The 14606-nt window shown below is 52.3% G+C and overlaps 2 protein-coding genes across 3 annotated transcripts in view; one reads left to right on the top strand and one right to left on the bottom strand.

Annotated features, from left to right (window-relative positions):
* The window catches only part of LOC117641100 (spondin-2-like), a 468689-nt gene extending 466990 nt beyond the window's left edge, over positions 1-1699 (top strand). The window contains exon 9 of the mRNA XM_034378209.1: positions 182-1699. The gene's annotated coding sequence lies outside the window, so the exon portion shown is untranslated. The remainder of the gene's footprint in view (positions 1-181) is intronic.
* Positions 1700-1846: 147 nt separating this feature from the next.
* Positions 1847-14369, bottom strand: LOC117641096 (phospholipase DDHD2-like). Of its 2 annotated transcripts, none has more exons than XM_034378201.1 (13): positions 14191-14369; positions 6006-7109; positions 5685-5929; positions 5272-5419; positions 5000-5190; positions 4752-4919; positions 4343-4493; positions 4021-4259; positions 3695-3937; positions 3260-3608; positions 3037-3176; positions 2776-2963; positions 1847-2696 (listed from the first exon to the last, which is right to left on the bottom strand). In XM_034378201.1, the coding sequence occupies exons 1-13, from the start codon at positions 14336-14338 to the stop codon at positions 2387-2389; spliced, it is 3624 nt and encodes a 1207-aa protein (XP_034234092.1). In that variant the 5' UTR covers positions 14339-14369; the 3' UTR covers positions 1847-2386. The 2 variants fall into 2 exon arrangements, with proteins under 2 accessions (XP_034234092.1, XP_034234093.1); XM_034378202.1 differs by having other exon boundaries at positions 4776-4919.
* Positions 14370-14606: the final 237 nt, after the last annotated feature.

Raw genomic sequence — 14606 nt, 5'->3', positions numbered from 1 at the left:
ACGCGGGGAGCGCCAACAGGGAATGCCCAAGTCTGACGAGGGTCAAGTTTCGAGACCATTTTGACAATGTGGACGTCGTGCCATGACGTCACTCTGACGAGAACAATTGACTCGTCGTTCTCCCTTGGGCTTGGGGTTTCAGAAACAAACTTGCCGTTCACAAACTCTGTTTTTTTTTCAGGTGCCTGACTTGATACAAGGGTTCAGGTGGATCCTCGTCAGTCCTCACAACATCGATTCATCGATACACCGACACCGCAAGGGGAAGTCGAACTCAGGTCCGCCCTCACCGGGACGCTGATTTCGCTGGCAGAGGAGGACAGTCATATCGATGCATTTGAAGTCAAATGGCGGAAGGGTCTGCAAGACAAATCGATAATGCGAGCACACATTATTTTTCTATCTACTGTTGTTAGACGATTTTGAGAGTGCAGCTGTCAGATACCGTTGGTCTGACACATAGTCAAAGTGCACATTGATCACTGTTTACTTATATATACTTGGTGGATTCAATCCTATGTCCTTAGATTTATTTACTTTTTTATTTCCCTTTCTCTTTGGAAAAAGTTGTCAGAATGAAACACTAATGTTACTTCTTATTAATGTGTTTCAGTCACATTTAAAACTGCCACCTAAAAGCATTTAAGGACCGAAGTATTTTTACTGGTTTTGATTTTGTTCAGATTTTTGTGAATGTTTTCTTTCATTGTGCATATGAGTAGAATAATGTAGCAAAGGTTGTGTTTGTAATGGAGAGTCGTACAGTTCTGTTTTTGTTTTGTAGTAAGTTTAAATTTATTTTTTTGTTTCTGGAATTGTCTTCCTCACTTTTATAGAAACAAGACCTTTAAAAAATGAAGAGAAAAGAAAATTATCAGTTTTGAAAGTCGCATTTTGGATTATTGTGCCCTATCAAAATTTTATTGCATGTTATACCTGTAAACCAAAAAAAAAAGGTATTAAGTACAAAAGGGTTGCTTCCTGCATACCCTCTCACGGCAGTATTCACTTGTATTTTATTCTGTCATGTACTGACTCAAACCTATCAAATACTGTGAAGTACAAGGAAAACTGCAGAAAATGGGTACTATAGGACATTTCCTCCCAAAAGCTTGTATAGAAGAAAGTCATTTTGGGCTTACATCATTGTATATACATCAGTCTACGCTAAACCTTATTGTGTTAGCTTATAGAGAAGTATTTATTAAATTCATTCCTAATTTGCCCATTCATTTTCCAATATGATTAGCAAAAGCATTGTCATTGTATGTAACTACAGGACAAGTGACCAGAGTTGTTTAGATCGTACAGCATTTGTATTTCAGATATCCTCAAAGTGGAAATGATTTTAGTCTTGCACAATATTATAACTAATCTCTATGTATGAACTTAAAGAAAAACATGGATTTGCTTTTCAAGGTCCAAGTTACAAGCTAGCCAATTCATGGCCTCTCTAGTGGGGCTTGGAGGAATGCAAGTCACTTGGTCATCTATTTTTCTGTTAAGTTTATGCACAGAGCCAGAGTTCTATCCCTTAATTAGGATTGCCTTTTTCTCTTGCCTCAGCAATCTACTCTTTCTCTGACTGACCTGAACATAATTTTTTAAAGCTAGTCATTATAATGTCAATCAGTAAAGTGTCTGTGTAAGTGTATAATTTTAGTGGTGAAATATTCATAAAGTGTAGTAATAGAATCTAGTTGTATTTGATCTTTCCCTATTTTTAGAGCACCCTATCAGACAACACTTATTCCCTCATATGGGAGATATTGTGCCACACACACACACAATTTCGGGAGAATCTGAGAAATACAATTATTGGGGGGGGGGGGGTGGCAATGCTATGAATTGTTCAGTCACTGTTTATTTTACTGTACGTTTGCATTATTATCAAAATCACAGTCTCAAAAAAAAGAAAAAAATAATAACAAAAAAAATCAATAGCTTATAAAAATATGGATGCTTTTATGAGTCAAAATAGAAACTATTGTATTTACAAATGCAATGCATCTTTTTCATTACAAAGTCAGTAGTCAGCAGTCAACAAAATAATTTCATAAGGCACTTTATACATTGAAGACAACCTTTGCACTCAATGAACACATAGAACAAAAAATAGAGCATGAATAGAATACATATGGCATCGATAAAATAGATAACACTTAACATTTCAGAAGGTTATTCTGGTTCAAACACTCTTACAAACTGCACAAATGCAAAAATACATTGTTGACACTGTAAGATTAACAATTTAAATAGAAAATCTTAATTACAAGTGGACCTATATACATTTTTACTAAGCCTTTTAATTCCTCCCAAGTCGATTGTTTAAGTTCAAAGGTCTAGGGTGGCTTCTCTTGATGGGAAATAGTTAAGATAACAAATTTTACTTTCTGTAGAAGCCACTGACCGGTGGAGGGCCAGCGACCCTACTGTCTGATGGAGGAGCAGTGGGGTCCATGCCGATGGTCTGTTGTGAATGACTGGAGGTTGGAAACAATGGACTAGGTTCCAAAAGCGCAGGCTCAGATGAGGAAAAGGCTTGTGAGTAAGTATTTAATGCTTCAGATGTAGATGACGAGGAAAGTATTCCCAGAGGTGGGTTTATTTGCTGCTGTGGAACTTGACTATCAACATTGACGCCAGACGATCTGTACATTTCTTTTAACATCAACAGCATGGTGTCCTCAGATTTCCTATAAAGATTAAAGACACAATTTAATTACAGACTCAAAACTGAAAAAGGTGAAAACATAGTGTAATTAGGATAATTACCAGTAGCAAAGATGACTTCCAATAGAAAATAGATATCCATTGAAGCTTTCCAAAGGAGCTTCCTGCAAAACATAGTCAATGCGGCGTCCACCATTGAGTTTACCGACTGCAATATTTAGGTTTGATTCAGATTCTGCAGAACTTGAGCACTCTCCCATGGACTGCTGCAACATCTCATTTTCTAAAGCCTGATGCAAGGAAACAAACTCATGTGAGACATGTGATATAACAGCCAGTATTCACTTAGGGAGAAAAATATACCTTGTTCATTTCATCTGTCAGACTTTCATTGTTACGATGAAAGCTGGCAAGCTGATACACAGAGTTCCATGTGCTCCGAACAGAATCAAAGACTCTTTGTTTAAGGTCAGCTCCCATTCTGGCAACAGTTTCTTTCAATTCTGAAGAAAAACATTAAAAAACATCAGCACATGAGGAAACAAGACCCAGGGCAAAGGAAGAGAGGGAGAAGATAAGGCCTCACCAAGATGCATTCGCTTGCGGCCTTTGTGGTGAGGAATCAGAACAGGGGGTACATTCTCCATGTCTGATCTAATAAGAGTCTCAACTCTGTAGGCAACTAGGTCATAGGGATGAAATATGTTGAAGAATGCTGGACAAGTTGGGAATTTAAAGTCTTCACCCAGCTTATCTATTCCTCTTACAGTAACAAAAACACCAATGGGTGAACCAAGTGCAAAAAAGTTCTCAGGACTAAATATCAGCTGTGGATATGTGATGAAAGGTTGGCCAGTTCCAGCCGGGCCCATCATTACATAACTAATTTTGCGACTGAGTTTACTCTTCATTGGACCCAAACGAGACGGACCCTCCTGTAACACAAAAAGATCAAGTAGAGATTCTTCCAACAAAACCAAAAGCACTTTCAAAACATTCATCACAAAAAGATTAACTTTACCTTTTCTGCATCTTCAGGATTTTCAGGAATAGTCTCTCCTACATCACTAGCAGGCGGGGTAGAAGGAGAATTCTTGGGGGTAGCTGGCTGTGAACCACCTTTCTGGTGCCAAAGGAGATCAAAAAGAATCAATGATCCCAAACTGTGTCCACCCAATGACACACCACCAGTGAAGCTAGGGTTACGTTTAAGGAACAGATCATATAACCTGTTCATTTCTTTTCCCACTGTGTCTATAATAGTCTGAAAAAATTGAAAAATGAGTTGTTCATTAGACCATAATATAAGGTTCAAATCATTTAGAATAGTTAATTAAGTTTATTTACCTGGCAGTAGATAGGACTAGTGTAAAATAAAATATCTATTAATGTATCATTGGTTAGATTCCGTAACCATGGTATGCTTGGGAGAGTGATTGATTTTAATTGACGTTCAATGTCTTCACTATGCAGTTTAGCATGCCAAGATACAGGGAGAACCTCTATGCGCCTGGCTTTGCCACTTTCCACAGAGGCTGAGAAATGTGATTCAACAAGCTGTTGAGTGACAGAGCGGAAATCATCAACTGCAAAAAAAAAATAAAGGAAAAGAACATATCAACCAGTATCAACCAGTATCATGTGAACAAATATAGTACGAATTACTTACCAACTTCAACAACAGATCTGAATTTTAGATCACATGCTGAACCAATACCATGGACAATGAAAAGCAAATGGTCCACTGTTTCAGACTCCCCACTTTCAATGTCAAACTCATCAACACCTCGTTTAACAACTCTCGGTCTGTGCTGTGTACCCTGGTGAAATTATTTTATTAGGAGAGATTTCAAAACAATCAATAGCTGCACATGATAGTAGCTGCCTTGGATGCAATGCATCTATGCATCTATGCACTGCAAAGCATTTGCTTCTTAGCTAAAGCTTGGCCTGGCATGGCATGACTACTAAAAAGCTGCAGCTTTTCATGAATACTTCAAAAAATGAGTTGGGACAACACAAGACAACACAGTGAGGGGAGATAAAATGAAAAAAGCATAAAGCAAAGCTCTACATACATCTGTGTACATGTTGGGGCTCACCGGTGTGTTGCCCCATGCATCAGGAGAAGTGCTGGTCAAGTAATGTGCCATTGCATTGGCGCTGTGGAAAACAACCACTTCTCCATTTGGAAACTCAACCCTCCCCTGCCAGTCATTTTTTGTGTAACACAACTTGTATTCCTCCTATGGCACAAATAAAATTTAACATTAAATTAGTTAAGTCATTAAATACATTTAAACAAAAATGAAACCAAATCACTTACTTCAAGTCTTGTTGCAACATTTTCATCGTAAGGTACATATCGACTATCAGCATGATTCTTGTAATACCATGAGCATCGACGAACTTCTGAGGGGGCTTCCTCCCAATAAACAGCAGCACGCTGCCTTCTCAGGATATTCACATTGTAACGACTTCCATCAGTAGGCACCTCCGTTTCTGATGTGAGGTCAGCTAAAAAAGAATAAAATACTTAAAATAAAGTACAATGGCAACTGCAGATATGAGCCATGGAATGGTCGTTCCTGAACTCACGTGAGAGAAATTGTGATTCCAAAGCCATGGAATCTGCCATGGAGAACGGCTGCCAGCACACCTTGCCATCCACCTCTCTCTTGTAAAACCAATGCTGGTACACTGGCCGATACATAATGGAGGAAGAGTTCTCTAGAGGCATAGCAGCCTGGGACAGAAAAAAATGAAAAAAAAAAATTAGAAGGCAAGTTTTGTTATGTTTAAAGAGGTAAGGAAATTAAAACAAATGGAATGGGATCAAGACCAAAAGTAGAAAACCAAGTTCCCATCTCCTGGTAGCACTTTCAACAATAACACTTGCAAAGAGTGATTTACAATTGTGCTTTGCGTTTGAGGAGATCTTTTGGCTGAAAAGACTTAACTACCCGACCAAACGATGCACAGGAAAAGAGAATGCGTTTCCTGCAACCTACCTCCTGATAGTACTCCCCGCTGCCAAAGACCTCCGGCGTCACTTGTGGCGGCAAAGAGGGCGAGTCCACCGTGGGAGCCATGACGACGGGGTTCATCGGCGTGGCGCCGACGCCGAAGACGGGGGCTGAGGTCAAGGTGGACAGTGCGGGGGCCGGCGCCGCCGCCACTGCCGTCTCCAGGCCGGGCACAGGGGCGTACACGGGGCGGCGGCCTCCCAGTCGGAAGGCGTTGCCTGAGGCGGCGTCTGAAACGGGGCGGGGCGGGTTCGCACAAATTGGTCCAGCACCGGCAGCGCCGTACATCAAGTGTCATGTACTTACTCGTTGACGGCGGGGGTCCGAACCCGGGTCCCGGTGGCGGCCCGGTCGGGGTGGTGAACGGGGACCCCGAGGTCGGTGGGCCCGTGGGGGTCCCAAAGGCGGAGGTCGGCGGCGGTGGCCCAGCTGGAGTCCCGAACAAGGACGACGGCACCGGCACTGGAGCGACGGGGCTCCCGAAAGAGGACCCGCCTGGAGGCGGTGCGGCGCCCACTGAATACAGCGGCCCGGGCGGGGGCGGATGTCCCGTCGGCGTCCCGAAGGCGGCCGCCGGGGGGCTCGTCGGGGTGCCGAAGGCAGGTGGAGGGCTCGTCGGAGTGCCGAAAGCAGGCGGGGGACCCGTCGGAGTGCCGAAGGCAGGCGGCGCCCCAAATGAGGGCAGAGGTGGCCCTGACGGCGGCCTCGACGGCGGCCTTGACGGCGGCCCGGACGACGGCACCGACGTGGAGTGGGTAGGGGTGGCGAAAGGCGACGCCGCGGGCGGCCCCGTGGGGGTGAGGAACAGGGGCTCAACGGCAGCCGGGGCCGCGGTCTCGACAGGGGGTGCAGCCAGAGGGCGTCCGGCCAGAGGGGGGCCCTGGCCTAGGCCCTGGCCCTGCAGCTGGGGGCTGGACCTGGTCAGGTACAGGTCCGATGGCTGCGGCACAAAGGGCCGTCCGCCGCCCACCTGGTTCACGGTCGGGGGCGCGTAGTGCGGCCGAGGGGGCGCGCCATGCCCGGCGCCATGCCCCGCGCCCAGCCCCGGGATGTTGCCCGGGTTGTAGAAGGTGGGCGTGGGCCCGGTGGCGGGCTCCAAGGACACGGGCTGGAACGCGTCCTCCGCGGTGTCTGTGTTGGCGGCGGGCGCTGGCTGCCCTACCGGTCCAGCGGGCGGCGCTGCCGGGCCGGGGACCGCGGCCGAAGGCAGCGCTCCGAAGAGCGCCGACGTGAAGCTCCCGAACGTGGAGGCGAAGCCGCTGGGGGCGGCCGACGAGGCAGCCGACGACGCAGGGTCCCAGCCTGGGGCGGCCGCGGGGGCGGCAGCGGGGGCAGGCGCCGAGGCGGGAACAGGCGAGGGGGCGGGCAGCAGCACGCTGGAGGATCCAGCGGACAGGTCCACGTCCACATCTGCAACAACAGGAAGCGATACGGTGAGTCCTTGACGTATGAGTCGCGTGCCGAAGTCTGCGAACGGCGGCGGCGCTTCGCGAGAAGAAGTCTTTGGGCGTTATCTGCCGCGCGGCCCAGGGCGGCGACGGCCTCGGTCAATCCAATCCGGGTCCCCAAAGCGCTGCGAGGCGCGAGGGCCGAGCAATTAATTGAGTGGCTGCGCGCTGCGCGAGGGGGCGTCGCTTTATCAGTGTGCCGATGACACACGCTGGCCATGGCGGCCCACGGCGGCCCATTCACGCCGCGTTCTGGAAACGGAAGAAGGTGCGACAGGAAGGCGGGCCACGGACCGGGGGGTTATCAGGGCGGCGCCGCCAAAGAAAACCCTGATTACGGATCGGGTCCTAGAGTGCTTCGACGAGCAAGACCGTCCAGACAGCCAGTCGTCGCAGTGCACGCCGAGCGCAACGCAGCGCAACGCAGACATGTCGGTCCTGCTCTTCATGATGGCGGTAGCCGCGGTGGCCGCGGTGGCGGTCCGAGGAGGTAACGCAGGGCGAGGGGCAGGCCGACGGACGTCGTGCGGAGGCGCGAATCGAGCCAACGGGGGACGTCCCTTCTCTGTCCCCAGGTGTGGTCCTGGACGACGGGGTGCTCACGTCGGGGAGGCCCATCTGGGAGCTGGTGCGCTCCAGCGACGCCCTGCGCGCCTTCCTGGAGCACCACGCCGGCGGCGCGCCCGGCGCCCTGGGCGTCGTCGTGGACACGGGCAGCGCGGCGGCGGTGCGGCGAGCCAAGGACGCCATCGCCGACCTGCAGCGCGCCGACGTCAACGCCACCGGGCCCTTCATCTTCGCCACCTTCCACCGCACAGGTAAGCTTCGCTCCGCGAAAAGCGCCTGGAGGGTAGGCCGCCGCGGCACATCGACGCACACGTGCCTTGGCGTGGCCTACCTCGCAGGCGCGAAGGCTGGCTGAAGCGGCGAAGCGAACGCCTGGGTCGGGTCTGCGTTTATCTCTAAACCCTTGTTTAGAGCGCCCATAACGACGCTCGAATGTGCCTAGCAGCGCGTGCCTGTCTTACTGTCTGTCTGTTCGCCGTCGCCGCGCCCACATTCCGGGCGTGCGCCCCGTCCCTTCCGGCGCGTCCCGGACTCCTTATCATCCATCGCGCGGTCGCCCCGTCTCCTTTCCGGTCGGGATGACCAATGCCGACCGATGCCGCCTTTATCGTATGCAAGGCCGCGGGCTGGAGGAGCGCGTGTTTGCAGAGGGCCGTGTTTGCCAGTGTGCCGTCCTTGGAGCGCTGCACGCCCGTGCACTTCTCCGAGGCCTCACGCTGCGGGTTCGGCGGTCGTGAAACCTCTATCGTTTTTATTGCAGGCGTGTCGCAGCCGCGGCTCTTATCCAGTTGGTCCGAGCTGCAGAAGGCCGTGGCCGCCGTGCCGGTCCCCGACGCGACGCGCGACGGCCAGGACGCCGAGGGCCGCGGCGCCGCCCCGGGGCCGCTCGACGCCGTGCTCGGGGTGGCCGGCGTCGCGCCCCGCGGCACCCGCATCGTCCTGGTGACGGAGCACGGCGCCGAGGGCGAGGACAGCGAGGCCGCCGCGGTGGCCGACGTGGGGCGCGCGCTCAAGGGCGCCGACATCCAGGTGGGTGGACGCCGCCGCCAAGGCACTCCGCGTGCGTCGGGGCCGGCGGGTCACTCTAGCTCGGGCTGTTGTTGTAGCTGGACGCGTGGGCGCTGGGCGACTGCAGCGGCTACCACGCCGTCACCAGCGTGTCCAAGACCACGGGAGGCTCCTTGGGGTGCGGCGAGCTGTGGGGCCCGGGGGTCGGCCCGAAGGACGGCGCGGACGACGGCGTCATCGACACGTTCAACCCAGAACAGCGGAAGGACTCCGAAAGACTCAAAGAGGTGATCCACCAGGATTCCGCCAAACAAAACAAAACGCCCTCAACGGTACTCGAACTGAGAACCCTTTGATGCTGCCCCAGGTGACGCTGGCCAGGCGCCAGGGGCTGACGACGCCGATGGAGGTTCACGTGGACAGCAGCGTGGCGTCCCTCCAGGCCGTCGTGCGGGGCGCGGCGTCTCTACGCGCACCGTCCGGTACGTCACGCCACGTCACGCCACGTCACGCCACGTCACGCCGCGTCACGCCGCGTCACACCAGAGCACGCGTGCTGGCCGGGCCCTCCTCGACCTTGCCCGAAACACACGCAGTTCCTATATAACTTGCGCGGCTAAATTTGTCGCCGGCGCCCGAGTTTGCCCCCACCCCAACCCCTTCAGCCCGCTCCCCCGCGCGAGGCGCGCCAACACACACAACACACGAGCAGCTCGCTAGTGCAGGCCTCGCTATGCGGGTTCGCGCCACCCTTGCCGCGCACACCACTCATTTATCCGACAAGAAGATTGCTGTCGGCAGCAAGCGGCCTTAGTCTTAGAGCGGCGGGCACCGACAGTGTGCCTGCTGTCTGTGCCGTTCTCAAATTAAAGCCGACCAGGACCAGACAATGGGCAGGCATAGGCAGGCCGCTCAGTGCAGCAGGGCGGTGTGGGGGTGCACAGTGCACAGGTACAGTGCGGGGTAAAAATACACGCGCCACGTACACTGCAATGCCAGGGCTGCTAGGCCCGCCAGGCCCGACCCTTGGCGGGGCAAAACGGACACTAAGCGACCAAGACGGATTAATATGGCCCGGCCGCTCGGCATCGCGCGGCGTCGCTCGGCGCAGCCAATCAGGAGCCGCGTTGCCCAACGCCCAAGACGACAGAGACGGACGACACCTGTAGTCTGATTCCGAGCAGTGCTTCGTCGCTCTCTCTCGCTCGCCAACGGCAGTGGGAGAGAGGCAGAGCGACGAACGCACACTGTTCGGTTCGGAATCAGCCTCTCGCCTGTCAGGTAGACATGTACGGCGGGACAAACATTCGCAGCGCTGACGCGTACCTTTCAATTTTTTGTTTGCCTCTGCCTCTTTTTAAGCGTCGTCTGGGCGTCATAGTGGCACGCCATTTCGGCAATCGTATTGCAATTATTGTTGTTTTTCCCTGGCCAGGTCGCAGCTGGTCGCTGGGGACGGAAGACGCGGCGCCCTCCACGCTGTCCCTGGACGGCAAGCAGCTTCGGGGCGCGGCCGGCAACGCGGGTGAGTGGCACTCTCACTCTCGCACTCACGGAGCGTGCCCGTGTGGTGCGAGGGAGACGGTTCCGCAGCACCGCGTCGTCTTGACCCGACGGTCGTTCGTTCCAGATGCGCCCTGGGTGCTGACGCCCCTGGACCGCGTGCCCGTGGACGTGGAGGTGCGCGCCATGAGCAGGCTGGACGTGGCGGCGACCCTCGTGGAGGAGGCCGACGAGGCCGTCAACGCGGCGCGGCAGCGCACCGCGGCAGGTACGTGTGGAGGAAGCTCGAGGAAGCACACCAACCACATCTCCCGGCCGTCACTCCGTCACACGCAACGTCCACGTCACGCGCGTGTCGCCGACGCGTCGCCGACGCGTCACACGATGCCGTCACGCCCGGCTTGCACCGCTGCGCCGCGTCGCGTCACCGCATGCGCCCCGCAGTGCATTGGCCACTGCAGCGCGGCAGCGCGGCCGCGTCACTCGCCCCGGCCGGCTATGCCCCGGCCTTGGCCTTGCCTTCTAGTTTCCCATGGTCAGCCCGATAGCGGGCGACAGGCCGTCAGGCCGTCAGGGGGGTGCCGCCTGCGCAATAAAAACAAACTTGAAAACTAAAGTTCGGTGGTCTTGTCATGACGTCATGACAACGTCTTCTTGTCGCGACGGCGCGACACGGAGCGGTGCGGCCCACCCGAGGGCCCGCCTCTAACCCGCGGTTAAGTTTTAACTCGTCGGGACACCGTCGGCTCCTCTTCATGAATACACAATCACGAAAAGCGGAGGGGAAAAAACGGCGAGCGTGAAGCAACGACTGTCCGTCACTTTGCTCCGTCGCCGCTCGAGGCGTGCGTGCGGGTGACACGGAACCAGTTCATTTTTCATCCTCCTCAACTTCCGCGTCAGCGCGGCGGAATTTGGCGGGCAGTGTAGGGACCCGTTTCCCGAGGCGGCGCAGTGAGAAGCGCACCGGTGCGCGCGGCACGGAACGGCAGGAACGGATTCAAGCAAGAAACGCAGCAATATGCGTGCAAGTGCAAACGGCGGCGCAGACCGTCGGCGGGGTATTCGAACCCGGGCCCGAGCGGTTCGAAGCACCGCACCGCAGACTTACAAAACTCGGCGCACGAGGAGGCCGGTCCGAAGCCCCGCGCGGTGCTGCTGGTCGTCCGCGACGTCCGCGACGCCCGCGACCCTACACACTACTCTGCGAGCCGCGCGCGTCCTTCGCGAAACGCTCCCGGGGAAGAACTGGCGGTAGTGACGGCCAGCACCTTGCGGCCTGGCGTAGCCTCGCAGCCACGCCGCGCCCAGCCGGGCAAGCCGGGCCGCCATGAGTCGCGCAGCATCCCCCTCCCCCTCCCCCGGGCCCGCGCCTAAATGGTGTGCCAGTCTAGCCGCCCATTATCGCCAGGGAATGACATCACGGTCAGTATCGGCACATCTCCAATGTAATTGGCGCGCTGACTCGGAAAACACCAACAAAGTCGCCGGTGCAGTAGCAGTACCCCCCCTCCCCTTTCAACAAACACACACACACACAACAAAAAATGACTGCGGGGTCATAAACGTAAGAGCAAACTATTTAAAGCCTCTTGCGCCCCGTCGCCACAATCATGGCGATACGGGGATCCGAGCCCCACCATTGTGCCAGTGTACGCCACATGCGAGTGCACTGGGCTGCAAACAACAGGCCGGCGTCAATTAAAAAACACGAAGATGTGCAAGGAAGGCGTGGTGGCGCAAATGTGGGACAAGCGCCTCACGCAGCCTCAACAGACGAAAAAAAAAAAAAACACATTGCCGACTTTCTCCAGGTGCAAACAAGCAGCCTTCGACACACCCTAAAATGATAATAATTTGAGTGAGTCTTCCTCCTCCAGTGACGGTGGACAGGGTCCGACTGCAGGAGCCCCAGGGAGTGAGCATCAGCTCAGTGAGGCTGCTGGACGAGTCCGGCCACGAGCTGGGCAAGGCAGCCCGCAGCGCCAGCCCCACTGCAGGCAACACTTCCAAACAGGCAAGACACTAAACTGCAAAATATTTGCTTTAAAAAAAAAATTCATTAATTCTTGATGTGATTTTGTTTTTCTGACAGTTGGCTAGAAGAGCCGCCCGAACAGCCCGCACTGAATTTGAAGAAGAATCGGAATGGGAGGTGCAGTCACTACCAGGGGGCAAACCATCCCTCGTGGAAACCACGGGCCACAACAGCAAAGGTGAGTCCTCCTGACTCGACATAAACCGAAGCCAATGACAAAAAAAATTAGAATGCATCCATTTTTTTTTCCTTTAGGAGAAGTGTTTACCCGTGTGGCCAACCTGACGAAAGTTGATAACGTGCTGCTGGTGCTGCCGCCGGTCGATATCGAGCTCAACCCAAACACCCAGCTGCTGGTGAGGCAGGGCCAGACCCTGCAGATGAGCTACGATGTGACCAACAACAGGGACTTCCCTCAGCTCCTTCACTTCAACATGAAGGACGACCTCGCCTTCCTCCTGACGATGACACCCGTCGAGTGAGTCCAGTTGTTTGCTATCAATTTTGCCTTTACCCAGCCTTTTAGCAGTCTTTTTGAACATGCAATATTTTTATTCTCTCCTCTTTTGCAGAGCTTTGGTCCCCCCAAGGCAGACCGTCCAAGTAGTTGGAAATTTGATCATTAAGCAAAATGCAGCCTACGGCCAAACAGACAAAGTCGTTTTCTCAGCTCGATCAGTTAACCTTGGCCAACAGGAGACGACAAAAGGTGCAATTTTATACATTCAACAAGAGCAGCTAAATGACGTTTACAATCCAACTATATGGGCGACCTGGAAAAGTACATGCTCTGGAGCATGGGATCCTGCTACATGTAACACAAACATTTGGACAGTTGACTTTGAAATTCAAGATAAAGATTCGGGTGAGTTTTCTCTGCTTACAGTGTTCCAATAGTTCACTTCAAGATTTTTATAAAAACTAATGTTTTCCTCAATTACTCTAGGATTACTGTCAATCACATCCAATCCCAGAGGAATTCAGTTTAGGAATCAAGACTTTGTTTCTGGAACTCGTCAGCCAGTACGAGCCTACTATACTGCCTCTTGCTGTGCCAAGAGGGTTGATATTGTTGCAACAGATTTAAGGGGGAACTCCGTTCGACAAACATATGATGTAGGATCTCGTAAGTAGCCTATGCCTCATAAGTTGCTATAATACCTGTGAAACATATTCTTAATTTTGATGTTAACTTTGTTTTGTTTCCACAGAGTTTCTAAGTCCTGGAGAAATTGCTGGCATTTCAATGGGTGTGATAGCCATTATACTTATTGTTGTTATCATCATACTAGCTATTTTGCTGTGCAGAAGGAGGGAGTCTTTAAGACTTGAACGAAAGCTGTCCAGTAGATTAGCACGTGAACGTGATGCTCGATAATGTTTGGATTAATTTTAACGTTTCAAAAAAAAAAATTGTTTGTACTAACATTTGATAAAATCTCAGTAATTAATAATAGTAGAATAGAGTAAGAAAGTAGAAAGGTGTTATCTTTCAAGACAAATTAATATGAAAATAAAGTATTTGACAACCAACCTCATAAAAAGTGAGGTTATGCGTTCGGAAAGATAACTGGCGATGCAAAACAAATTTTGCTGCGAAAAATGTGAGCAAATTCTTAACCATTAAATAAAATTAAGCAAAACTGAAAAACCATTGTAGTTTGAAAAATTGTCAACAAACATGTTGTGTAATGTAAACAGACATAAAACACGAAAAGTTCACGCCCTCGTACACATTAACAGGCCATTGCCAGCAGATTCCCGCAACCTGCTCTTAGACTTCGATGAGAGCGGAACCCTTCTGATGACCTGTTGGACCCCTGTCATTCGCATGACACGCCCAAATGGACATTTCTCATTTCTCAGAAACCGACTCGGCCTAGCAGACAACATCTGTTGCGAGCGGACCCCCGCGATTTGTACTCACCGCCAGTCAGGACGGACGACGAGTTTTCGGTGACGGGCACAAGCAAAGGGCTGGCGGTGATATCGTCCAGGGAAAAACCGCCCCTAGCCCCGGAAAGGAGCAGATTTGACGGCGATTTAAACGTGTCGCTTCGCCGCTTGTCGTCCATGACAGCTGTTGTGGACAAGTGTGAAAGTGAGCGAGCGAGAGAGAAGAGAGAGAGAGAGGTGGAAGATGTGAGCGCGCGTCGGGCAGGGAAGGCCGCCCGGAAGTCGATACCGATTGTCTCAGGAGAACAGAGTGAGAGAGAGGGAGAGACGAAACGAAGACATTTCTCTCAAGCGCCGGGCCGAGGGAAGTCCGCGCCACCATGACCAAGTCGGCAGCAAGGAACGAACGTGGCCGTGTTGGTTAAGAAACGTGTTTAATCGTGTTTG

The sequence above is a fragment of the Thrips palmi genome, unplaced genomic scaffold (assembly GCF_012932325.1).
Source record: "Thrips palmi isolate BJ-2018 unplaced genomic scaffold, TpBJ-2018v1 HiC_scaffold_15, whole genome shotgun sequence".
NCBI classification, from domain to species: domain Eukaryota; kingdom Metazoa; phylum Arthropoda; class Insecta; order Thysanoptera; family Thripidae; genus Thrips; species Thrips palmi.
This window is presented reverse-complemented; position numbering and strand designations above follow the sequence as displayed.

Bases quoted from the DNA above. Each gene is read 5' to 3' on its own strand.
- LOC117641096 (XM_034378201.1), bottom strand. From the start codon at position 14,338: ATGGACGACAAGCGGCGAAGCGACACGTTTAAATCGCCGTCAAATCTG. The intron at 5,420-5,684 runs GTAGGTTGCAGG...TTTCTGTCCCAG, and splicing joins GCGGGGAGTACTATCAGGAG to GCTGCTATGCCTCTAGAGAA. The intron at 5,191-5,271 runs GTGAGTTCAGGA...ATTCTTTTTTAG, and splicing joins GGAATCACAATTTCTCTCAC to CTGACCTCACATCAGAAACG.